Source organism: Crassostrea angulata, chromosome 5 (genome assembly GCF_025612915.1).
Source record: "Crassostrea angulata isolate pt1a10 chromosome 5, ASM2561291v2, whole genome shotgun sequence".
In the NCBI taxonomy this organism is placed as follows: domain Eukaryota; kingdom Metazoa; phylum Mollusca; class Bivalvia; order Ostreida; family Ostreidae; genus Magallana; species Magallana angulata.
The window spans coordinates 3,484,026-3,511,529 of record NC_069115.1 but is presented as its reverse complement, the minus strand read 5'-3'; the positions used below and the strand labels follow the sequence as shown (position 1 = coordinate 3,511,529).

The window sequence follows — 27,504 nt, the reverse complement described above, 5'->3', positions numbered from 1 at the left end:
CGTGCTGCTAATTTTTACTATTTTTTACGAGTTTTATAAATCCATAAAAATTAAACGCGTAAATTTTCACAGAAGTAAAAAAAAACAGAGCAACCGTACGTATGACAGTTATGTTCATGACTTCAGCTCAGTCCCTGACGGCTGTACATGTACGTATATTTGAGCGTTTTTTGGTCACGTGGTGATTACAGTTCAGATCTTTCTATTTAGTCTTGAGTATTTTTTAAAACTACGTATAATGCCACGTTAGATTTCAATCACTCAGTCAATAACTATGAATATTATTCACTGAATAAACACAATCATAATACCGGTAATTAAGGACTCGTTAACAGAAAAACGATTTTCTGATTTGTATGTGGGTTTTCACCCCCTTTTACCCGAATGATTTTAATTTTTACGGACATGTCCAATTCGTAAAAATATTACGCGTAAAAATTCAAATCGCCCCATTTTAAGACAAATTCGTAAAAAATCACAGCAGTAAAAATTACCTGTTATACAGTATGTTTTAAACTCTTTTGTATGGAAAAAAAATGAGACTGTTTTGGGCACAAACAGGCCTCAAAACTGACATTTTTCATACACAAGGCCCATGGGTCACATCGCTCACCTGAGCACCAACAGTTATAATAGAGTCATATACATAAACTCTGGGCAATGTGTTGAAATATATGCTTGTATAAAAGGGGTTTTTGAATTTTCCTCCAGATATTCTTATGGTAAACATACAAAAAATTATACTGACAGTCACTACTTTATCAATTTTGTCTCCACTTGTCAGAGCAGACACATCACAACTTCCCTTGCTCGTCTTAGATCAGACAGAAAACACCCCCTATTCGCATCCTAGATTTCCTTACCTAGCTGCTGGGCCAGGAACTGTACGCTGGACGTTTTTCCGGTCCCTGTCTCACCAACCAATAGAACAGGCTCGTTTTCCTTCACTGCCATAGCAACACGCTCCAGTAGAGCCGAGGCTTGCCTGGTGAAAGAGAATGTGCTCCTGGACCTGAAATAAAGTAACTCAATGTTAAAATACAGAACATTTATTGGCACTGACTGATTGTGGAGAGTTGTTAACCCAATGTTAAAATACAGAACATTTATTGGCATGGAATGATTGGGGAGAGTTGTTAGTCTGAAGTAAAGTAACCCAATGTTAAAATACAGAACATTTATTGGCACTGAATGATTGTGGAGAGTTGTTAACCCAATGTTAAAATACAGAACATTTATTGGCATGGAATGATTGGGGAGAGTTGTTAGTCTGAAGCAAAGTAACCCAATGTTAAAATACAGAACATTTATTGGCACTGAATGATTGTGGAGAGTTGTTAACCCAATGTTAAAATACAGAACATTTATTGGCATGGAATGATTGGGGAGAGTTGTTAGTCTGAAGTAAAGTAACCCAATGTTAAAATACAGAGCATTTATTGGCATTGAATGATTGTGGAAAATGGTTAGTCTAACAGCAATAGATGTAACTCCTCTACATCCACTTGAATGTGCTTTGTGTTAAATAAGCGGACACTGATTCACAAATTGTCAGGCCTTGACAGAGCAAGATCACTATTTCTTGGTACATGTACATCTAATCAGCCCTGCTGATCTCTGCATTATTCATCTCCGACCTCACAAACAACCTTGCCCTTTTCTACAACTTTTACTCAACTTGAACATGTAACCTTGATACTAGTCTCACAGCACTAGTCTGGTTGACCGTTCAACTCACACTGAACTACTTTTATCTTCACTAAACTGATTCCATGTATCGCTGATACTTTCTTAACCTACTCACATACATATACATGTAAGTCTGCCATAACTTGCACATGCTGTGTCCCAGCTACACAATCCTGACTTAACATGTACCAAAACAACTTAAACTAACCCAACATTCCACACAAAAATCTCACATTCAATGTAAGCCATTTTCTGCCTAATTTAAGAAATTCTAACTCGAAACTTGGTCTACAACAGTTGAAACAATGATGAATTAGATGAGTGACAGACCGAGTCTGTGACTTTTTTCTGTAATAATTACCTGAAAACTGTGTATATGTAGAAGTGACATACATGTACAAGTACCTGGGGAGAGAGAGAGGAAGGGGTCCACCAAAGACCTGTCTATGACAGTGTCAGCACTGACATACCTGGTGAGAGAGGGGGAGGGGTCTACCAAGCACCTGTCATAGACAGTGTCAGCACTAATATACCTGGAGAGAGAGAGGGGAGGGCTCCACCAAGCACCTGTCTATGACAGTGTAAGCACTGACATACCTGATGAGAGAGAGGGAGGGGCCCACCAAGGACCTGTCTATGACAGTGTCAGCACTGATATACCTGGAGAGAGAGGGGAGGGGTCCACCAAGCACCTGTCTATGACCATGTAAGCTGTGACATACCTGGTGAGAGAGAGGGAGGGCTCCACCAAGCACCTGTCTATGAGAGTGTCAGCAGTGACATACCTGATGAGAGAGAGGGAGGGGTCCACCAAGCACCTGTCCAGACTGACCCGCCCCACTGTGAATCTCTCAACGCCGATCTCTGTACTGGGCTTGTACTTACTGCAGTAGTATTCAGCCTGCAATGAAAGGAAGAATGAATATCAATAAATATAAGTCAAATTAATCTGATCCAGTGAATGAAATCAATGTATGGATAATTACACATGTAGGCAATGAGTCATAACTGACCGGTACAAAAAGGGTGAGTGTCTTCCTAACAGGGTGTCTTGCCGTTTCCTTTCCCCTGTTATTTTCTTTTTTTCTTACCCTTGCTCACATTATGTTGAGTTATTTCTGACCCTGTCCTCATTTATGTTAAGACTGACCCTCTGTATTGATTTAATCTTACCCTGTCCTGAGTTATGTTCAGTTTGGCCCCGATGGCTTGAGTTAATCTTACCCTGTCCTGAGTTATGTTGAGTTTGGCCCCGATGGCTTGAGTTAATCTTACCCTGTCCTGAGTTATGTTGAGTTTGGCCCCGATGGCTTGAGTTAATCTTACCCTGTCCTGAATAATTTTCAGTTTGGCCCCGATGGCTTGAGTTAATCTTACCCTGTCCTGAGTTATGTTGAGTTTTGCACCGATAGCTTGAGTTAATCTTACCCTGTCCTGAGTTATGTTCAGCTTGGCCCCGATGGCTTGAGTTAATCTTACCTTGTCCTGAGTTATGTTCAGTTTGGCCCCGATGGCTTGAGTTAATCTTACCCTGTCCTGAGTTATGTTCAGTTTGGCCCCGATGGCTTGAGCCACAAGGATGCGTCTCTGTGTGTTGGGGATACATGCAGTGAAGCAGTCGAGAGCTTCCTGTAGCACCAAACCGGCTGTGGAGGTTTCCTGGATCTGGAAATCTGTCGCAATTCTCCGGCACCAGTTCATTAAATCTCTACACAAGAAATAAAAGGCAATTTTTTGGTTTTGTTTCTAAAACTTGTTAGATAATTACTTTAGAGAAACTTTCACAATATTGCAAAATTAAAACATATTCAAAGCAGATGCAACATAGTCTAAGTAACATTCAGTTTTAAATGACCTCAACATAAGGCTTGTAAATGAGAGCAAAGTTGAATCTTCCTTCATAACTCTGCTTGTAATAACTTAATTAGAAAAATTTGCAATTAAATAGTTCCTAAATGGCTATTAGTTTTTAGATTTTTTTCTATATAAATAAATAATCTTTTTGATCTGATGTGTATAAATGATTCCTTTCTTTCCCTAAATAGCAGTTACTGTAAAGACTTAAATCCCTGTCAGTAAACATCAAACTTCTCAACATTAAATACTCTGTTGATAAAACGTTTCTGAGACCTGGTAGAGATGAGGCGGCCCTCGTTGGACAAGAACTTCCCAGCAGTACTCGTCTGCGCGTCCTCTCCTTCATCGGATATTTCATGTTTCCCAGCGGACAACAGGAAGTAGATATCCAGGAGGCGGTCGGTGACGGTACACAGCGGGGGGTATACGGTGTTGATGACCTCCCTCAGCTCCTCCTTGGACAGGGGCTGGATGTTCACCTTGGTCCACATCTTCTCCAGCAACACAGAGCTGCTGCTCTGTTGCCTGTACCAGCCACTGCTGCTCCCCAGCAACCTATGAACAACAACGGCCCTCTAGTAAATTCAACAGTGTGCTTTTCTCAAAATCATAGTTTAACAAGCATGAGATCAACTTTTATTGTATCAAAAAAGCAATTGTGAAACTTATATATTACATAAGTTAAGAGAGTTGTCAATGAATATGCAACTATGACAATGCATCACTACGTGCAGAAAAAAGTTTTGAATGAACTGTAGAGGTAATTTACACTAAATAAGCAAACTTTATAGATTATCAAACATAAAGAGTTGTTATCAGAAACCTAACTGACAATAGAAATTGATCCCACAATCATTAATTTCCAGTAAAATGCCTCCACTACTTACCTCTGGGTAGCAAAGAGCCTGAAGTCTGGGTGGGCAGTGACATTCTCCCCGTGACCTGGTATTGATAGCACCCCCCGCTCTAGGAGGGGCAGGAGAATGGAGACCACATCCATTGGGGCGTAGTCGATGTCCTCTAACAGCGCCCAGCACCCCTCAGTGACCGCCCGGGTCAGGATTCCCGGGCGCCAGACAAACTCCCCAGGGACCTCAGTACAGTGGTAGGTACCCAGGAGGGCCTGAATATAATAGTTATATAACACTTACATAACACTTAAATATAGGCCAAAGTTATTGATAATAACAATTAAAAATGTTATGTTACATGTTGTTACATGATTTGTATATTTACTCAGTGGTAACAAGTACGGTGTAATGTATACACGGTTATTTTAGCCCCATGATATTTTCATCCTTCTTCACTTGCAAACAATTTTGCCCTGTCTTAAATTTGCTGCTGACAATGAGGAGCGAAAAAATAAAACCGGGGTAGATATTTCCCTGTATACAGTTTATGGAGTAGGATTTGTTTATATCATTCTTTATGTTTATGAATTAGAAGTCAGATAACCCATCAATACATCCATCTACATTATACAAACAGTAAAACACGCTTATAACGAAGTGCCAGGGACGGGTGATTTTACTTCTTTATAAGCGTAATTTGTTTTATCCGTCAAGTTTACAACATATTTTATAGTCATGGGGAATGAAAATCACTTCGCTGTAAGCGTCAATTCATTGTAAGCGTGTTCGCTATAACCGTGTTTTACTGTACATGTTTACATGCAGTAAATTAATGGAGGTAACATACTCAGTAAACATTTTCTCTCTCTCTCTCTCTCTCTCTCTCTCTCTCTCTGACCTTGCTATCTGTCTGGTCTCCCAGCTGGATTTTCATGAACTCTGGTGCCCGATTCCTGCCCACCCTCTGGGCCAGGTGTTGGACAAGACTGGTCTTCCCACAGCCCACTGGGCCTTGCAGTAGAACTGGGCTCCCTGCAGCCACCGCTAGGGTCAGGCTTCGTAGATTGGCCATCATTGAGGGAACAGGGACAAGAGTCGGTGAATCCTTCAACATTTCAACTTCTGTTAACACTTCAGAAAGACTACTTTTATATTGTAATGCTTATTTTTTTTATTGCAATAAACAGAGCTAAGTAAACATTCAAGCTATTGTAAAATATGGGTACTGTACACCTGGTACCACAATATTCACATTTTCTAATGTCTCAAAACAAAAAAATTACACCAAACTCCTAAAGTCTGGGACCTATATCATCTTTCCTAAACAACTTATATTCCTACCATGGAGTGACTGTCGCGCTGTGGAGATCTAGGGAGCCGTGGCAACAGGAGGCCAGCCACACGGACCACCCCAGGGTGGAGTAATTCGTCCTCGGAATCCAGGGCCTGCATGGCCGCCATCACTTTCTGTGGGGCGAGGGAACCTATTCTGGCGGCCATTGCTGATTGGTTGTGAACCTGCACCTGTGGCGTGTAGACCCTGAGACAGAGGTAAACAACTTATGTATGAACAGTCTGCGCCTAAAGTAACCATTTTGAGTTTACTTATCATAATTACTTCATACTTTTTAAAAAAACAACCATAAGTACATTACCTAAAAATGTTGTTGTTTTATTCAAACTAAATGTTTTGAAATTCATCTTTTTTGTATTGTGTATTCAGTTTTTCTTATGTGGAAACCAAAGTATTGAATTGCCGGTCAAAACACTGGGATCTATTAGACTGTCGGTCAATACACTGGGATCTATTAGACTGTCCGTCAATACACTGGGCTCTATTAGACTGTCCGTCAATACACTGGGATCTATTAGACTGTCGGTCAATACACTGGGATCTATTAGACTGTCGGTCAATACACTGGGATCTATTAGACTGTCCGTCAATACACTGGGATCTATTAGACTGTCGGTCAATACACTGGGATCTATTAGACTGTCCGTCAATACACTGGGATCAATTAGACCTCTGGTCAATACACTGGGATCTATTAGACTGTCGGTCAATACACTGGGATCTATTAGACTGTCGGTCAATACACTGGGATCTATAAGACTGTCAGTCAATACACTGGGATCTATTAGACTGTCAGTCAATACACTGGGATCTATTAGACTGTCGGTCAATACACTGGGATCTATTAAGCTGTCGGTCAATACACTGGGATCTATTAGACCGTCGGTCAACAGACTGGGATCTATTAGCCCTCTGGTCAATAGACTGGGATCTACAATGTATTAGACCGCAGGTCAATAGACTGGGATCTAATGTACTGACGGTCAAAAGAAAGGGATCTATTAGCCCTCCGGTCAATAGACTGGGATCTATTTGACCGCCGGTCAACAGACTGGGATCTATTGCACCGCCGGTCAATAGACTGGGATATATTGTACCGCCGGTCAATACACTGCTATTGGCCTCTGTCAATAGAACACACTGAGCTGTTCCCAACACCTCAGGAAAAATCTTCTGCTATATTGATTGCTCAGGCATTAAAGAATTGAATACTGCAATGCTCTCTCTCTGACACTTACATCCCCCTCCCCACACTCCTCCCCTACCCCCCCCCCCCCACACACACACACACACAAACACCCACCTGGCCAGCTCCTTGTCCCAGCAGTGTCTCACCAGTGCTGTCCCCCTGCTCCCTGACCCTCCGCCCCGGTCACGCTTACTGCTCTTCTTTTTCTTTTTCTGGGATTCCCCATTCTCTGACTGAGTTTCTGTCGCCCTTGACGACAAGATCAGCTGTAACAGACATTTCTTCTGTTTCCCTGACAACCGAACCAGCTCTCCAACAGAGCTAACTATGTTCCTACACACAAAAAAATATGTGCCTTTAATTGATTTTCCTCAGTATCATTGAATTATTGATAGTGAAGATATATAACCTATGAATCACAAACATACTCATTCCAAGTAAAATATGTTCAAATTTATACAAAGGCTTTGAATTTTATCTCCTAATTATTTACCAGAGAGCCTCAGGGTCAAGTTTGATGGAGTCCTCCGTCACAAACGACACAAGTGCAGAGAGGTCAAAGGGAATGCTGGGAAGACTGCGAGTCAAGGTCAAGGTTGCTTTACTCAATTCAAGGCTAAACTGCAAGCAAAGAAAAAAATAGACAGATATTTCTTTGCTTTCATCCATTTCTAAAACCAATTTGGATTAGACTGTGATATACTGGAATGGGAAGATAATTGATGACTTAAGATGGCACTGTGATCTTTATATACTGGAATGGGAAGATAGTTGATGACTTAAGATGGCACTGTGATCTTTATATACTGGAATGGGAAGATAATTGATGACTTAAGATGCCACTAACCTGCTGCACCCAGTTATTTTTTTCATGGAAGAATCCGTCACAGGATCTAACGTAACTATCCACAAACCTACAAAACACCAATAGCTGACGTTACATATAATACCTGTAAGTACCGTACTCATACACCGACAGCTGACGTTACATATAATACCTGTAAGTACTCATACACCGATAGCTGACGTTACATATAGTACCATTATAACAGGAGCTTGGACTTTGGGTAGTTGTGTCAAACAGCAATGTCACGTATGCCTGTCTATTTCATTGCTGCCCACTCAGTGAATGCTCATTGAAATCAACACGATTTGTCTGGCTTCTGAGCTAAGACTACGCAATCGGTGCATATTTCACTTGAATCCAGCATCATTTTTAACATGTTTTGACGCAAGAAATGATAGCTACGTCCTACGGAAAGTCCAAGGCCTTGTAATAATGGTTCTAATACCTGTAAGTACTCATACACCGATAGCTGACGTTACATATAATACCTGTAAGCACTCATACACCGATAGCTGCCGTTACATATAATACCTGTAAGTACTCATACACCGATAGCTGCCGTTACATATAATACCTGTAAGTACTCATACACCGATAGCTGCCGTTACATATAATACCTGTAAGTACTCATACACCGATAGCTGCCGTTACATATAATACCTGTAAGTACTCATACACCGATAGCTGACGTTACATATAATACCTGTAAGCACTCATACACCGATAGCTGACGTTACATATAATACCTGTAAGCACTCATACACCGATAGCTGCCGTTACATATAATACCTGTAAGTACTCATACACCGATAGCTGACGTTACATATAATACCTGTAAGTACTCATACACCGATAGCTGCCGTTACATATAATACCTGTAAGTACTCATACACCGATAGCTGCCGTTACATATAATACCTGTAAGTACTCATACACCGATAGCTGCCGTTACATATAATACCTGTAAGCACTCATACACCGATAGCTGCCGTTACATATAATACCTGTAAGTACTCATACACCGATAGCTGCCGTTACATATAATACCTGTAAGTACTCATACACCGATAGCTGCCGTTACATATAATACCTGTAAGTACTCATACACCGATAGCTGCCGTTACATATAATACCTGTAAGTACTCATACACCGATAGCTGCCGTTACATATAATACCTGTAAGTACTCATACACCGATAGCTGCCGTTACATATAATACCTGTAAGTACTCATACACCGATAGCTGCCGTTACATATAATACCTGTAAGTACTCATACACCGATAGCTGCCGTTACATATAATACCTGTAAGTACTCATACACCGATAGCTGCCGTTACATATAATACCTGTAAGTACTCATACACCGATAGCTGCCGTTACATATAATACCTGTAAGCACTCATACACCGATAGCTGCCGTTACATATAATACCTGTAAGTACTCATACACCGATAGCTGCCGTTACATATAATACCTGTAAGTACTCATACACCGATAGCTGCCGTTACATATAATACCTGTAAGCACTCATACACCGATAGCTGCCGTTACATATAATACCTGTAAGTACTCATACACCGATAGCTGCCGTTACATATAATACCTGTAAGTACTCATACACCGATAGCTGCCGTTACATATAATACCTGTAAGTACTCATACACCGATAGCTGCCGTTACATATAATACCTGTAAGTACTCATACACCGATAGCTGACGTTACATATAATACCTGTAAGTACTCATACACCGATAGCTGCCGTTACATATAATACCTGTAAGTACTCATACACCGATAGCTGCCGTTACATATAATACCTGTAAGTACTCATACACCGATAGCTGCCGTTACATATAATACCTATAAGCACTCATTAATACATGTATTATGGACAATAGGACAATATTTTTTTTCTCTGAGGCACAAGCCTAGTCTTGTCCTCTAAGGATTTTGGTGTAAAAATGGTTGAAAGTTCACTGCAAAGATGGGGGGGGGGGGGTGTTTACCCACTCTACATTCTGTTGTTACATTGATTTTGTTGCTGTAAAAAGTACATTCTATAAAAAAAAATCATATCAAGGGTTTTTTTTTCAAATTCAAATGAAAAGAATACCATTCCATGATGAAACTATCATTGCCTAGTTTAAAAAAAAAGTCTGATTAGAATACTGTATAAAGGGTAATTTTCGCTCAGTGTAATTTACGCCCTTCTACACTTGAAAACAGTTTCTCCTCTTCTTGAATTTGCCCAGACACAGTTGTGTTTAAAGAAAATTAATATGAGTCATTGGAATTTGCCCAGTTTTAAATTCGCTCGTTAGCAACGAGGGCAAAAGGGGTGAAAATAAAATGGGGGCGATATTTCCCTGTATACAGTATTTCAGTAAGTTGTGATTGATATTTCATCTTATGTCTCTTTATCCTATTTTAAATCATTTATAAATGATATCAATTCTTTAATTCTTTTAATTAAGATTTTTTTTCATGGGTGGAAAAAAAGTGCATAATTAGTTCAATCTGATAAAAATTTCTTACTTTTGAACAATAGAAACCTCAACTAGCTATAGAAACATCCTTAGACTCAATGTGACTCATGCATGCTTAAATAAGTCATTCTTTACTTACCCTATGACGTAAGGACAAAGTTGAAGAACTCGAGATAAAGCGATGCAGTAAACCTGCTTTTGTCTACCACGAGATATCTCATCCCGTATCTCATTGACTACATCTTTGGCTCGGTACACGAGATCAAGAATATTCCTTCTGCACACCTGGCAAATTCTCTCGGCTTGATCTGGGGCCGTCAACAATTGACCCACTTGAAGAAGAACCTGTAAACCAATAAAAATACCAGATTACTACAAAGAACAAGCAAAAGATTGTTTTTTGTACCATCCCCCCACCATCATCCCCCATTTGAAATGGGAAATATCAGCATCAGTTTTGGACATTTTCTGATAAATTGGGGAAAATGACTACTTTTGCAGATTATAATAAATATTTAGCATTGTAACATGCTGCTGTCAGGACCACATTGTTTTTGCCGAATCTACTTTCAGTTTCTTTTGGTGTTTTGTTAATTCCTACATGAAAGTTTCATGTCAACAATTTTCATGATTTCAATTGGGAAGATCCATCTTCTATTTGGAAAAAACCCCCACTAATTTGTGAAAGGGGAAATGAAATTGCCAAATATCAGCTGTATTAGGGCCTTTAAAAAATCGCTGCAAGCCTGTGAAAGATTAACAGTGGGGTTAGAGAGATGAATATGAACTGTCTGGTAAGAGACCCCTGTAATACATGCACATTTCTACTCGATCTAAACTCTAGGAACCGCAAAAAGAATATGATGGTATCAATGGTATCGGTACTATTACTCAAGCAGATCAAAGATAAACCCACCACCATATATTATAACATGGCTGGGCTGCGTTTTACAGAAGAACTTATGACAAAGTCAAAAATATTTTCAGTCTTATAGAGCTATTGTCCAAATCAGTAAATAGGTCTTTTATTATTCTGAAGAAAACAATATTTTTCGGCGATACAGATTTTCTTGACGATAAACAAATTAGATTTATTGGACTTTGAGTTGAACGTAGATACTTAAATTACACTAGAGGTGTTCTGAGTTTAAAAACAAGGGAAATCAAATGCCGTCGTTAAATAGTTTTTATGACTATTCACCATGGACAGATAGCACAGAAACAACTTCACTGTTACATAGAATAGCATGTTAATTCTTTGTAATTTTACATTGAAAATATTCACAGAGGTATAATAAAATTCTATATGTTTAATCCCACATAGCTGTATTACATGTTATGATATAATGAAAACCAACTATTATTCGCGACAACTTTATTTCGCTACTTACCTGAGATGACCTGGTTCGCGGCGAATAATTTTCGTGACCAAGCCTTATCCACAATTTTATTTTTATTTCAATTGTATGGTAAATACTCATCCATGGCAAGAAATATTCGTGACAATGAGACTCTCATGAACCTCGCAAAAATTTCTCACATGCGAATAACACTTATAACAGTTCGATCTCTACAGTTACCTATCCATTACATGTGAGTAAAGTAAAACACCTGAGTAAGGTAAAACACCTGCCTTTTGTGGGTCATCACTTTGATCTTGTTTGGACAATTCTGGCCTACTTCTGGCTTTCTTCATCACCTGTGAACATGTCCATCAGAAAACGTATCAAGTAAGTGGAGTGAATGATTTATCATTTATATATCATACCATGTCGGAGAGGGGTTTCTTATGTACCGGTATATATTTTTGTCTTAAAATGGGAATTGTAAATCAAGAAAGTGCATAAGGAGTTGAAGTCGTGATCCAAATCTTTGGTCTAAAAAATATGTTGGTCTCAAAATATGTTGAGTACTAAATGTCAATGAATGTTATACCATAATGATATATTTATGCATTGGCAATGAGGACAATATGAACTCTATTGTACACAGCAACACCATCTATCAAAAATCAATTATGCTGCTGCAGCTAATAGAAAATATGTGATTTTTGACAACTATTCTCCGTGCGATGGGCAAAATAAGCACAGAAACCGTTGCACGGAAAACATTTTGCCAGCACAGAAACTATTCTATGACTATGAAAAAAAATACAGTTTTATACTTGCGTATTGTACCATGTCGTGTAAACTGAGCAATGAAGCAAAATGTATATATATGAGCTTCAGCAAGCACAGGGGGTTGTATATTAGGACCAAAACATTAAAAAGAGGTATTTTATATTTTTCCTTTAATGTGCCACTTTTCTTACAGATGTTTTTTTTTTACACAAGCCCCTGTGCATCAAGTAAGATACGTGGAAATAAACCGATAAAACTAACGAATATAAGTATATTTCTCGTCATGTCTCGTCATTGAAAACCGTAAACAAATCCAGCCATCGGGCCACACACAGTTGTATTTTTGTAAGAACAAGCAATGCCTCACTAACACACAGCTTTCCGTTCATTGTTTGTAATCGATTAAACATTTACCTTCGCTCTTTTTCATTAAAGTTGAGTCTTTTCTAGGGATACCTCTCAAAAGCTATCTCAGTATCTGTCAAACCATGTGGTTCTTCCCACGTGTGTTTTCGAAACGTAAATATAAAAACCGGAACTGGTTGAATCCGGATATGCAATGCACATGAGAAGGTTACATCGTTGATACAGATTTGTTCATTTACCAAAAATTCAGTACGTACCAAATGAGAATATCTCAAAGCATCTTTGAATATTCTGGTTTATCAAGAGCCTTTTTACATGCATTAATGTATTATTTATTTTTAAATAATGTTTATATACTATATGATGAACAAGTGGGGATATAGCTCAGTGGTAGAGCATTCGACTGCAGATCGAGAGGTCCCCGGTTCGAACCCGGGTGTCCCCTAATTTTTTTTCTAAAATTTACACACAAGTATGTGCATGGCTAATGCATATGTGCGAGAATCCTTAATTAGCAATATTTTTGTGTTGCATTATCGTGAATACCACAAACTCTTCACACAATGCACAAAATGTTTACAGACTTTACTGAATTTTATTTTATCGGATTAAAATAAGTGCATGACTATATATCAGATTTATAAAATTAAGTACTTACATGTACATACATGTACTTACTTATGCATGCTTTACTGGCATGTACTTAGAGCACATGAGGCCCTCACTGAGGACCCCCATTTCGACATCTGCTGCATGATGCCCCAAGTCTATCCGTGATGTTTAATTAATGTCATGTTTTCAACTGACCTCCGCCATGCCTCCCCTGGTCACCCTCTATTTCTTTTTCCTCAGATGGCGTTCATCATAAAGCTACCCTAATTGTATCTCTGATGTATCTTTTCTCAGGACATGGCCGATCCTCTTTCATCGTTTTTCTTTGGTCTGATATATATGGCAGCTGTTTGAGTTAATTTGTACAGGTCTTCGTCGCTGATCTCGTTTGGCCAGAATACCTTTAGAATCTTGCGGAGGCATCTTGTTTGCATGGTGTATAGTTTTTGAGTGACGGTTATATGTCACCTTCCAGGATCGACCCAGAACTATATTGATGACTTCCAAATGCTCCGTAGGTTTGCAAATTTATGTTGGCACGAGCTTTTGTTATCCTGTATTGGACGTCTATAGTAGAGTCTCTATTGGCGGTGATCTTAATTACTGCCTAATTGTGGTAGAGTCTCTATTGGCGGTGATCTTATACTGCCTAATTGTGGTAGAGTCTCTATTGGCGGTTTTCATTTTAATTTCATTATATTCTGGAATGTAAAGAACTATTGACATTTAGACGTAAATACCTTGATGATAAATACTGGACAGCGCCAAATACTATTAAGTTTTGTGAACTTATGTCTTGTTCAAATGCTACAAACCTGAAAAAATTATGTTGTTTCATTATCAAAATATACGGTCTGATATAATAGTCTGTCCTGCATTATTATACTTTTTCCTATCTTCATTGTATATATTGTATATTTATGCTTATTTACTATTTATTTACTACTTATCTATTCATTTACTGTGGAATCATTAATTTTCGTGGGGGCCAATTTTCGTGGATTGCTTAAATTTTATAGGTTCGTGGGGACGTAATTTCGTGTGTTTTCTTATACCTGCAAAATGAAATATTACTTTATAACCCTAATATATTATTAGTGGAGGATGTTAATTCGTGGATGAGAGGTATCCACGAAATCCACGAAAACTGAGCCACCACGAAATCTAATGATTCCACAGTATACAATGTACCTCTGACTTTTAAACTGTATATAATGATTGACCTCATGTACCATTCCATGGTGTGAGCGAAATAAACTGAATTGAATTGGTGATCTTATACTGCCTAATTGTGGTAGAGTCTCTATTGGCGGTGATCTTACTGCTTAATTGACAGTTAGATCACCGCAAATGGAGACTCTACCATTCAGAAACCATTGACTTCTTCTTTTCTGTTGTTGTTAGCTGAGACTTCGCTATCTTTCTTCTTTATTTTTGAAGTAATCTTCATTAATTTTTTTTTGTTGACATTTAACTTATATAAATGTAAGCCCAATCTGTCTGCTGTATTTGACACGACTCTCTTTATTTTCATTTGGCATCATGTCATCATACATGTAAACATATACTGCCATATTTACATGTGTAGCACTTCATAGATTGTGCTTAAATTGTGATTCCAGAATAACCCACGAATCCTCTAAATGTTACTTTCAAGGGGGTCCTTAATGAGTATGTCCAAAGTACCTTTACTTATGGGATATTTAGCAATCAGTCTTTGAATATTATCAAGAGTTTACTAAAAGCATATGTAGATAATATAAAAGCAATCTATTAATTTATAAATCAATTATATATTAATAATAATATTAATAATTAATTATATATTAATTGATAAACACATTACAAGAATATCAAAAAGATATATCGTCTTTAGACGTACTCTTTATACATATTGTGTTAATTGTAATGCTATAACAGACGTGTAGGGGTATCAACTTCATATAATTTTTAATTATAAATAGTTCCGGCTATGATTCCCAAACTATAAATGACTTATGAGGTAACATATGCCTTTCACATATTAACAAACAATATAAGAATATAGGAACTCTCTCTCTCTCTCTCTCTCTCTCTCTCTCTCTCTCTCTCTCTCTCTCTCTCTCTCTCTCTCTCTCTCTCTCAAGCATACAAATATATATAATTAACCCTGCTTCTGAAGTATTTGTCATTTTTTAGGGCTGTTCGAAAAAATGTGTTACACCTTTGTGGCAACGCACTCTTTGAAAAAATTAGGCACTTTGAAATAAAGAAGGTGTTGCAAAACAGTGGGACTATTCCCTAACGTGGAAAGGACCTTTAAATATCCGTATCGCCACGTCTAAATATAGACACATTACGTAGACGACTATATTTACATAGCGGGTATGTTCCGTACGGAGGCAAAATAAACAAACATTTTACGCGCATTTCTATCGAACACGACAGCCACCAAATACAGTTAGAAAGTTAACCATATACATGTTTTCTGTATTCGAATGTTAACATATCTCAATTTGATATCTACTGTCCAGAGTGTTTAAAATATCATTCTTGAGATACATGAATAAATCTTATTCTGGCTCTTCAAAACCGTCAGAGTTGTAATTATAACCATCCTATGTTTCTATAATATCTAAATGAACGCTAAGTCTAGTAAAGTACAAATTTTTCTGTACATATTTTCAGTAACCTATTGCTTTGTCACCGATTCAAACTTTCTAAAATGATTGTGTTTGGTTTTAACAACCTGTACATGTATCTTTAAAATCAGCTTACCCGTTTATTTCATTAAAAAGGGTGAAAAATCAACTTTCTACATTGATGCATACTAAGTACATTGTTTTAAAATCTCTTGTTCAGAAGAAAATGTTTATCAAGTTTATAACGGAAACTTCACACAGTAATGTTGAAAAAAAAAAGCAGGCATGCAAACTATTACATTACAAGAGTTTAAATAACTTTATTCAGACATTCTTAAATTATCTCAAAACATTACCTTTCCATGCGATTAAAAGAATTAAAATAAAAAAAAATTCCAATTAACTTTTTCGGGATTCGAACCCAGTCAAAAATACAAGACACGGTTATAGTCTATTCTATCTGCGTTACCACTCGACTAATCTAGGCAAGAAATAATATGGGGAAATTTTATACATCGTTTATAGATTTCAAAGGTATTAATGATTTTTTCCAAAAGTCAGATTTATTAAGAATATGCCTCCTTGAAACAAAAATCGGAAATGGCAGTTTTCAAGAAATTGTCTTACTCTAAACGTTAAGAGTAAATTAATTTTGTTTCAAGGAGGCATTTTTTCTCAATGATGAGGATTCCCCTTTTATATAGCGGGAATTCTGCCATATTTGTCTGTGTGACCATTTTTAGATTAATTTCATGGTCTTAAATAAGTTAATACAAACTTTCGAAATAAAATTCTACACTGCTTTATTTACAACGTTGCATGGAAAAAAAGATTTACATCGATTTCTGTAACTTTGATTTTTCTATTTTATCTGCAACTACTTTAGGGAAAATCACAGGGGCCAAGCCCGTTTTAACATTAATTTCAATGTAACCATGGTTACATTGAAATTAATGTTAAAACGGGCTTGGCCCCTGTGGGGAAAATTAGCACAGGAACTGCAACACCTTCTTTGAAAGTGCGTTTTTGGGACCAATTAAATCAAGGCACCTTGAATTTTGTTTCAAAGTGCGTTATGGTAGTTTATCAATCTGATTAAAATCAGATTTTTGATCCGCTCCTACAAATTCGATGCCGCTACACCGGGGAGCGGATGACAGTTCTAATTTTATTTAGATTGACGGAAAAAATTGTTTAAAAAATAAGATTTTCCTTTGAAAATCTAAATATTTTTATCTATATTGTGTCCAATATTTTATAAATGATATCGAAAAAATTCATAAGAGGTATTTAATGTATTTTACCTGAATAGCGCTCTTCGAATTCAATACTTAGAAAAACTAAAAAAAAAAAAAAAAACGTCTAGTGATTAATTTTAGCACAAAAATATTAGTAACTTATAGTATATTATGAAATAGTAAAGTTTTAACAGTTACATGTAACTGTAAACCAGTGTTAAAGTTAATTAAATGGATTCTGCAGTAGAAAATTGCTTTGTAAATATTGCTTAATGCCTGTTGTTAAATTGTTTTTGAGTGCTGTCTAACTTCTCGGTTAGTCTGGGAGGGGGGGGGGCTTGGCCCTGTGGTATGTAATGTTAAATGTCTTAGACGATGATCTCAATAAGAATAACGGGTCATGTATTAACATCTCGTTACAAACCATCAGTCGGAGTGAAACGTCTCGGTACGAATCACCCCGTAACCTAAATAAGTCTAAATAGGTCACGGAGGAAACGCCATTCGGATCACGCTCGCCCTTTTCCGTAACCGATAAAAAGATTATTTGCGGTGACGGAAATGGCCGAGTAGTTACGATTGACGGAAACGCCTGCTGCAAGCTGCATTCCACATTCGCCATGTTGGACGAACTTCAGAAGGAAGTGAGCGTTCGTTTAACGCTGTTAAAATGTTAATGATATGAACGCTAAGAAACATTGTAAGTGCTACATATCGTGGTTTTTTTCATCTAGAAGGATGAATATTGAATATTTAAGATAGTTAAAAGAACATTTTTGATTTTTTCTTCGGCAATGAAAGTTTTAAAATTGCTTGTCAAACAGATCCAGTACAATCACTAGATTAAGCTACATAGCTTTTACTTACATAAATGTAGCTTTTTTTTTTACCAACCTGGAGTAGGTTTATTTAAATAATTACATGTTAATATTAAAATTAGGGCACCAGCCTTGTTTAAATATTAAAATTAGGGCACCAGCCTTGTTTACATGACAAAAAAAATGTGAGCCCTGTATATTGCTTTTAACTCAACGACTGACTCTCAAATTTTTTGTTGATAATAAGAAATGCATTCCTAAAGCATTGTATATGATAAAAAGAAATAGAATTTGACCAAAATCGTGACCATGCACCTTTAATTGGATTAAAGTCCATTATAATCAATATTACTTTCACTGGTTTAGAATTTTCAAATTTTGCAATACCGGTATTTAACCAAAAAATGTTTTAAAATTTTTGGAAAGATAATATTCTAAAATACCCAGCAAGATTCGAACTCATGACATGACTTCCAGTTTTATATATAAACCCTCTATCAGCTGCCAATCCCACTGCGCTCGCTGTTTAGTGACAACTTTGGGAAAGAAACTATTTATAAAATTACACCCAATTTTACAACTTGGAGGTATCCCATACCATCATAAAATATTGCTGCTTTTGAGTAGTTTTAAGCAAAACATGCATTTCTATTGTTTGAGTAACTGTATGACACCTTGAGTGCAATGAGGCTTTGATAAGTGTGATTACTTCACATTGTGCTGAATTATTACCAATCAATTACCATGTTAACCAGAACTGTTCTTCTTTGTTATGCCATTTAAAGGGGCATGGTCACGATTTTTTGTCAAATTTTATTTTTCTGTATTTATTATTTGCAATGTTGTAGGATGCATTTCTAATGATCAAATGAAGTTTGGGTGCCAGTCGTTGAGTTTTAAGCAAGATACAGTATGACTGCAAACTTTTCACAATGATAAATTTGATCCTAGTGTACGTTTTAGTGAAATTTCAACGTTCAAGGGTTTATCTTTTTCCCCCAAGGAAATAAGAGTAAGTGTCTCGATAACTTCCGAACAGCACTCGTATATACAACTAAACCAAGATCACGTTATGATAATAGTTTAACATTTTATTGTTCAGGTCTGTTTCGAATTCATGTGTCAACTGGTTTTTATCTATTCCAAGATGTTTTGGCTATGATAATAAATAATCAACACAAAAAATAGAGATTCTTTTTAGCTTGTTCAGATTTTTAACCAAACGCTTTGTTCACAATTACATTTTTACGATGTTAACTTAATTCTCCTTATGAATTTTATTTTACATTCAAGTGAGGCTTAAGAAAAAAAATGGTTTTTTTCCGGTTTCCCGACCGACCCTAGCTTTTACCCCCCGACTCAAAACTTTTTTAAAAGGATTTTTGATGGAAAATCGTTTATTTCCGTTTTTATCCGATTTGGAAAAAAATTACTAAAAATTTTGGTCACAGAAACGCTTGAAGCAGTTAGATCTTTTAAAATCAGTGTAACTCAAAAGTTTCGTTTCAAAATGGCTATATGTTTCCATGTGTTGTAGATTTTACTAATGCTCTCATCCCTGGCAGAGGAAGTATCTGATATATAATATCATTTTTGTGTTTTCTTAAAACCAGCTTAATAGTCAGGAATGATAATTAAAGTATTTCTCATTTTATACCATTCAGCAGTGTCAGTATCTAACTGGCATGTATGGATACTGCAATATTAAAGGAAAAAAATATTTGAAAAATAAAAAAAAATTCCGACCGACCGACCCTACTTTTTTTCAGCATGAAACCGGAAACAAACCAATTTTTTTCTTAGGCCTGAAAATCTATGATGTTTATTTTTTTTTATTACACTGGGTGCGACCATTTCGCTGAGTATCATATCTAGCGCCAGTGCGTTGTTACATCATTTCATCAACAAATAAACTTATAAATTATATGAAAAATACTGTAAAGTGATTGGTCTTCAACGAGAATTTGTCGCACCCCTGTAAAGAAAGGAACCTAACATATTACACACCCCCCCCCCCCCCCCAATCCCCACCAGTAGATTGACATGCATTAATGCAAGGCACACTGACCCAATATCTCTTGTTGGTTACTTTGCAATGTCATTTGAAATTAAAGTTGTTTAAAAAGAAAAAAGTAGTGGAAAGTACAAATTCTTCTATGTATGTAAAGATTGAATGCTTTATAAAATTTGATGTAAGATGCTAAAATCTGTATGATAAAACTTTGTTTTTTGGAAACCATCTTTCGGTAATTGCTGTGGCTGATTTTGATTGGTTTGTTATTTTTTATAGGTCTGTCTTTTGAGAAACTACAGAGTTCCCCAGCTGAACTTCCATTACAACATCTGTACATTGTCAACATGAACCAAAGTGTACAAGGTTTGTAGATGTCATGTGCTACAGGAATGTATCGGTAAAAATCATTATAAAGTAGACAGATAATATATAAATAGTGCCTGTTTGGGAGGGTAACAGTTGAAATTGACACCCCGAGAAAACCATTGTCAACCGACGCGAAGCGGAGGTTGACAATGGTTTTCGAGGGGTGTCAATTTCAACTGTTATCCTCCCAAACAGGCACTATTTATTTTGTTATACTGTATGTCTTTTTTAAAATATTTAAGAAAATTTTACTGCTTTTATATAGGAATAACGTGAATTCTACAGCGAACCGTACGCGCATAATTTTCGCGCATGTAACATTTTTTAATGTTACCCGTTGCCAAGTGCGTTGCTAACGCTGAGGGTAATAGTAAATATTATTAACTGCGTCTTAACCAATCAGATTTCAGTATTTAACATGAAAGTATAACAACAACAAATATTGCAGTTTCATCTTTATCAAAAAATGAAATGCGTCATTTTGTTACATAGCTTTCAATTGACTAAATTTGTAAAATTTGATGCCAGCCAAAATTAATGAATTACAGACCACAAGCATTGTCACGAGTCAATTGGAATCTGCGTTTGCATTTCACATGGATGTATTTTAAACATGATGGAAAGCTGGAAATTAATATTAAAGGAAATTTCAGTACATTAACAATTTAATTGAAATGAAAGTGAATTTTTTTCATAGTCTGTAATTCATATAATTGAGATAACAGGTTTCAGATATGGAATAAAAAGAGAAAGATAATTGAATAAAACAATGCCCACCATTTAACATTCAACATTTGACATGTCTGATGGTTGGCTCAATGATCTTGATTTTAAAAAATTGGGGATCATGAAAAATGTACTCTAATCTGTTTAATATGTTTTAATATATGCTTGCTTGCATACTTAGTGAGAGAATGACAATGCTTATTACATTGAAAACTTTTGTTATGATAAGAAAAGCATTTTATTAAGGTAAAGAATGTACTTATATGTTTATAAATATGGTCAATTCCAATAGGATTGAAATTAATGATAAACATGTATATTTCAGGCTCTACCCTGCACCATACATAAAGGACTTGACCATGGACCCTCGAAGCAGTGCCCAGGATGTGGTGCGTTGTGATGTGTGTGATACTCCTGTCCCCCCACTACACTGTGACTTCTGTCAGACCAATCTCTGCAAAGCTTGTGTTGGGGAACATATGCTGGATTTATCCAAAAAACATCAGGTGGTACCATTTCACGACCGGAGATCTACTCCAAATTATCCCATTTGCCAAAAACATTCTCTCAAACAATGTGAACTTCATTGTGAACAATGTGACATTCCTATTTGTGCCCTTTGTGTTTCTTCTAAAAGTCATGAAAACCATGAAAAAATGGACATTATAAGTTATTTTAAAAGGAAAAAGCATGATTTACAAACAGATTTACAAGAATTAGATAAAACAGTCATTGCAAAATATCAAGAAATTGCAAGCAACATCCCAGCTCAAAAATCTGATCTAAAGAATAACTTTCAGAAATTAACATCAGCAATAGACAAACATGGAGAAGTCTGGCACAGAGAAATAGACATCATTATACAGAAACTGAAATCTGATCTTGATGAAATGGACGCCAAACATCTGGCTGTCTTAAACAAAGAGGAAGATGAAATCACACGCACCATTTCTGAAATCACACAGAACATTGCAGATCTGAAGAAGTTACTGGACTCCAATGATGTCAGCCGTGTCTCTGCCTACAAATCCAGGATTGCTGAATTCAGAAGATTGCCTCCTAAACTCACAGTTTCTCTACCAAACTTCACCCCTCAGAAAATTAACCCAGAACAACTTTACCAACAATTTGGTTCCCTGTCAGCATTCTCCATCACAACAGAGGAACATGGCTACACCATGGAAACCTCAGAAGCTGGATCCTCTCCTCTCAAACCACTGCTTGATGAGCCACGGATCATCTCCACCATACAGACACAGTATGGAGGCCTTGGTAATTATCTAACCAGTGTTACTTGTCACAGTGATGAAGAAATCTGGGCGTGTAGTTATGATAATAAGATGATGAGTCTCTACAACCTGCAGGGGGAACTAGTGAAGTCCATCCAAACCAAGTCATGGAACAATCCAAAGGACATAGCAGTGACAAGGAGTGGGGATCTAGTTTATGCTGATTACATTGATAGAACTGTGAACATAGTGAAGAATACACAGATACAGACAGTGATCAGACCACAGGGGTGGATACCTCACGGTGTCTGTAGTACCTCCTCTGGTGACCTCCTGGTTGTCATGGACAGTGATGATTGTAAACAAACAAAAGTTGTGTGTTACTCTGGCTCCACAGAGAAACAAAGTATTCAGTACGACGACAAAGGACAACCTCTCTATTCATCTGGTGGATTAATTATAACTAAATACATCAGTGAGAACAGGAACCTAGATATCTGTGTGTCGGACTGTTTGGCCCGTGCAGTAGTGGTGGTCAATCAGGCCGGGAAACTCCGGTTTACCTACACTGGTCCTCCCTCTACTACCAAGGGATCATTCTATCCACTCGGCATCACAACAGACAGCCAGGGTCGGATCCTGACAGCAGACTGTACCTATAACAACCACCGTATCCACATCCTGGATCAGGATGGACAGTTCCTCCGCTACATTGACAACTGTCATTTACAGCGTCCATGGGGTTTATGTGTGGACACCAGAGACAACCTCTTTGTGGCTGAGTACTACACAGGTAAAGTGAAGAAAATACAATATCTGATGTAAACAAACTTTGTGTATGTATTATATGTAAACAGACTGTGTGTGTGTATTATATGTAAACAAAATGTGTGTGTGTATTATATGTAAACAAAATGTGTGTGTATTATATAAACAAACTGTGTGTATGTATTATATGTAAACAAATTGTGTGTGTGTGTTTTACACATGTATGTAAGCAAAGGGTGTATATATATATATATATGTTACAATGAATATGTAAACAGACTGAGTATTATTGAATTGTGATTTGTAAATATCTTAATGTTTTGCATCTTTTTAGATAAAATTGGTTCAAAATGTAAGTGGTGTTGTATTATTTACTGGTTATATCTTTCTCTCTGTGAGAACTGATTTTTTTTCTCAGGATGATGAGATTGTTTACGGTACATGTAAAATGATGTGATTAATATCCAAAAAGATAAATTGCACTTTGCACCTAAACATGTTACATGTTATATAAATGCATTTATTGATTTAAAAAATAAATTTGTTCAATTAAACTAAGTGTTTTATTGAATGTAAGAACCGAATGTAACAAAACACTATTAAATAAAAACTGGTATTTTCAAAATATTGTTTCGTATACCAAACCATTACATTTCAAAATAAATGTTTAGAGAAGCTTCCTTCTTTGGCAAATATTACGGGGCGCTCTCTCCCGCACGGACTCATCCTGGGCCAACCGTGAGCTTATTCTCTTGTTGTTGGACCCAGCCTCATGAAACCTCCAACTGAACAAGCCAACACGCATTTTAGTTTTCAGACTTTAATATAGACTTTACATGAAAAATACTTTTACGCGAGTTTGGTATGCATCAGTACCGAAGGTCTGATTCCAACTGACCATAATTTACAAATCAAAATCACATGTAGTGAACAATGGAATAACGTAAAGAAGTATTTACACAATACGTACAGATGTAAGGAAATCAATTATCAAACGCGTGGTACGGCTATTGAGTAAAAGATTAGCTGTCCATTTCTGACTGTGCGTCAGGTAGGATTAAGGCTGTGCGGTATTAAAGACGTTATATTTACATTTTCCAGTGTCTTTGCCTGTGTACAAATGAAGCCAAATTAATTGAGGCTCCAGCGGGGTTTGCTTATTTATATTTAAATATTAAATCATACGATGGCTTAAAATATAAGTAATAAGGCATCATTCTTTGAATATTATTAGGTGATGATTTCGGTCGGGGCGTGATCAAATCTATCATAAAGCCCTTCGGGCTTTATTGGATTTGATCACGCCCTGACCGAAATTATCACTTCATTATACTCAAAAAATGATTCCTTATTCCGTATTTTAAAACAGTTGTCGAAATAGAGGAAAAGTTTTTGAAGCAATTGACGCAAAGCCCGAAAAAATTGATTTACACAATAATTAAAAATAGTCCGAAATATTGAATTTCACACCGTGATACAAATAAAAATGATAAAGATATTGGAATTGAAAAACTCTTGTTATATATTTTTGCGAAATTTATTTTGTTAGAACGGACACATATCGAAAAAGGGGGGGGGGGGGGGGGCAGATGGGACCTGCCCCTATTTTGGAAACAGATAGTTTTTTTTAACTTATGAGTTTTAAAACAGTTACGTAGGATGCGCTGCTAAAATCTTTTGAGGATAACGAACTAAAAAATACACAAAAATGCTCTTTTTGTCTTTGATTCACAACAAAGGTCAACTGGATGAACTTCAAAACTACCGTTCTCTAAGTTTAAGAATTGTGATTACAAAATTATAGCATGCGTTTTTTTTTCTTGTTATTTAAAAACATATTTAAATAATAAAACATCTGCAATGTTGCCACCTTCATATCCCGCATGAATCATCAAAGGAAGCATTTTATTGTTTATATTTACATCCTTTTTAACTAATTGATAAATTGATTATGAAAAGTAAGTAAAATTCACTAAATTACTGTTAATGTACATATGTACGTTAGCTAAAAGAAACAGCCAAATCGTCCCCTATGGGAATTTAAGTCTGACATCACCATAATTAGTTCGTACAGTCTGTGATGTTTCTTAGGTCGCTGTAGATTTCGACCAATCGATAATCGGGGGGGGGGGGGGGGGGGGTATATTTCAGTACATCTGGCTGTTTCTATAGAGCTATGCATTAAGTATAAGTTTCCGTAAGAAATAGAGGGAATCATACTCGGTAGATGTAATTATAAACGAAGTAATCAACCCCGATCAGTCTGGATATATTAAATTACTATTATATGGGAACCAACGCTAGACTTATTTTGGACAATTTTTATTATTGGAAAAAAGTAATAAATCAGAAATCCTCTTATTTGCTGACTTTCAAAAGGCATTCGATTCTGTCGAATGGAAATTTCTGCTTCCGTCAAAGAGAAAATTTAACTTCGGCGAAAATTTTGTTAAATCATTGAAAATCTTGTAATACTATATATATAAATCCATATTTCATAATAAAAATCAATGGTTGGATTTCTAGAAAATGTCAGATATTTAGAGGCATTAGACAAGGGTGTCCGGTCTGCGCTAATTTATTTCTCTTTGTGGTGGAAATTCTATCTACCAAAATCAATATAATTATAATTCTTATAGTTTAACGGGATTTAAAAAAGCAATACACAAAATGAAAATAAATGCATACAATATGTAGATGATAATACTTTTCTAGTTAAGGACATAGATTCACTTGAATTTGTTATCAAAATCATTGAAAGTTTGGGATCTCTATCAGGAACAAAGTTGAATGATGTATTCCATTGGGGGTGCTTAATATACTTATGGAAAGAGAGACAACTCTTACAGGAGTAAAATCAATTCCGCAACAATTAAATGTTTTGATACATGTTTATACTCTAGTTTATCCTTATATCAAAGGTACAAAAAGATTTAGTTGATGTTTGTACACCATTGAAAATTTATATATAACTGTCATGTGATCTGTTGACCTTACATGTTGTGTATACAATATTTTTACTGTATTATTTACTTGTATTGGGAGAGGGCGATCTAAGTTTTTGAACTTGTGTCCAATCCCTGTTGTAATTTTTGTACAATAAAAATATGTTCAAATCAAATCATTGTACATGGGGCATATTAACAAAACCGTAAACAATAAAAAAAAATATTTATGCAAACTTAAAAATTTAAAAAAATAAATAAATAGATAAATAAATAAAATGAAATAAAAAAATACCTGACTACATTAAGGTGAATAACACATCATTACAAAATGGCTGACCTCTTATCGAAACGACATGTCGTTTTATTAAAAGGATTTTATCGACAAGAATACCGGTATGTCCATAGCCGACTGGATACAGTGTTGGACTTGTGTTCCGTACACCCCGAGTTCGAATACCGAAGGGGCTTTTGTTGTTACTTACTGAACTGAATTTTATAGATAATCATTTTTTATCCCGGAAAATTTTTCGCTTATTTGACATATGTACAGTTTATTTTTGCTGAAATCTTTCAAAATCAAATAATTAAATGATAATTTGATTGACTTTTTCCAGGTGTGTTATTCCACCTTAACTTTTTTTGGAGAATGCCAGCTTATAAATTCGATCAGGACGTTGCAGTGTAAAATCATTTGTCAATGACATGTTCTACAAGATATATTATTTTTGCAGCCACTTTCTTACCTTGCAAGGGATATATTTTGATATGAATTATCCCCTTTTCTGGCATTATGATTTTTTGACAATTTCGATTTTCTGAAATGACTAATTAATTTGATGGAATTTATTTGCAAATTTTATTCAAAATTTTAAGAACAAATAAATATGGAAATAAATTTTACATATAGCAATATCATAATTTTACGAAAATATCAATAAAATCAACACTTCAAAATTGTTGAGCTTTTGATTCTACATGTGATAGCGTATAAAATATGCCCAATAAAATGTTCTTAATATTTTAATATCTCAACCTTAATATGTGCTCCATTGTAACGTATTCACTTTGATGTTGAATAATAAATACCGTTTTTAAAATTTCCTAAATTTATTAAGTCCGAAAATCAGTATTTCATATTACATACAAAAGTACAACTCAATTCAACAAAGGTCGGAAAAAGAAGAACACACAATTTTCAGTCACACACTTTTCATCTTTGACAACTCTGCCTACTCTCACCTAAACTGACCAATAGAATTAATTAAAAAGTTTCAAATAAATTTGCATCAGCAAGCAGAATTTTACAACGCTCACATATGGAAGACAGGAAACCGTAATTCTAACCATGAATAAATCAAAGAAACGTATTTCTCAGATCTGACCGTTAATTTGACAATAATT

At 36.1% G+C, this 27,504-nt stretch overlaps 2 protein-coding genes and 1 non-coding gene across 7 annotated transcripts in view; 2 read left to right on the top strand and 1 right to left on the bottom strand.

Annotated features, from left to right (window-relative positions):
* Positions 1-12,922, bottom strand: part of LOC128183101 (midasin-like) — a 94,580-nt gene extending 81,658 nt beyond the window's left edge. For 2 of the 4 annotated variants that reach the window (XM_052851960.1, XM_052851961.1), the window contains exons 1-13: positions 12,812-12,922; positions 11,911-11,976; positions 10,417-10,622; positions 7,788-7,854; positions 7,434-7,561; positions 7,055-7,273; positions 5,739-5,937; positions 5,296-5,502; positions 4,434-4,669; positions 3,820-4,101; positions 3,220-3,397; positions 2,475-2,590; positions 864-1,012 (exon numbers count right to left, since the gene is read on the bottom strand). In XM_052851960.1, coding sequence (XP_052707920.1) covers positions 864-1,012; positions 2,475-2,590; positions 3,220-3,397; positions 3,820-4,101; positions 4,434-4,669; positions 5,296-5,502; positions 5,739-5,937; positions 7,055-7,273; positions 7,434-7,561; positions 7,788-7,854; positions 10,417-10,622; positions 11,911-11,973 — 2,050 coding nt within the window. In that variant the 5' untranslated portion in view covers positions 11,974-11,976; positions 12,812-12,922. Of the gene's footprint in view, positions 1-863; positions 1,013-2,286; positions 2,306-2,474; positions 2,591-2,862; positions 2,898-3,219; positions 3,398-3,819; positions 4,102-4,433; positions 4,670-5,295; positions 5,503-5,738; positions 5,938-7,054; positions 7,274-7,433; positions 7,562-7,787; positions 7,855-10,416; positions 10,623-11,910; positions 11,977-12,811 lie in introns of those variants that run through there. The other 2 variants (XM_052851962.1, XM_052851963.1) reach the window with 2 other exon arrangements.
* Positions 1-23,763, top strand: part of LOC128183109 (E3 ubiquitin-protein ligase TRIM71-like) — a 116,046-nt gene extending 92,283 nt beyond the window's left edge. The window contains exons 1-3 of one of the 2 annotated variants that reach the window (XM_052851989.1): positions 17,799-17,934; positions 20,343-20,429; positions 21,484-23,763. In XM_052851989.1, coding sequence (XP_052707949.1) covers positions 21,518-23,212 — 1,695 coding nt within the window. In that variant the 5' untranslated portion in view covers positions 17,799-17,934; positions 20,343-20,429; positions 21,484-21,517 and the 3' untranslated portion in view covers positions 23,213-23,763. Of the gene's footprint in view, positions 1-17,798; positions 17,935-20,342; positions 20,434-21,483 lie in introns of those variants that run through there. The other variant, XM_052851992.1, reaches the window with a different exon arrangement.
* Positions 13,137-13,208, top strand: Trnac-gca (transfer RNA cysteine (anticodon GCA)). Its single transcript has one exon. It is a non-coding gene; the product is annotated as a tRNA-Cys (tRNA).
* Positions 23,764-27,504: the final 3,741 nt, after the last annotated feature.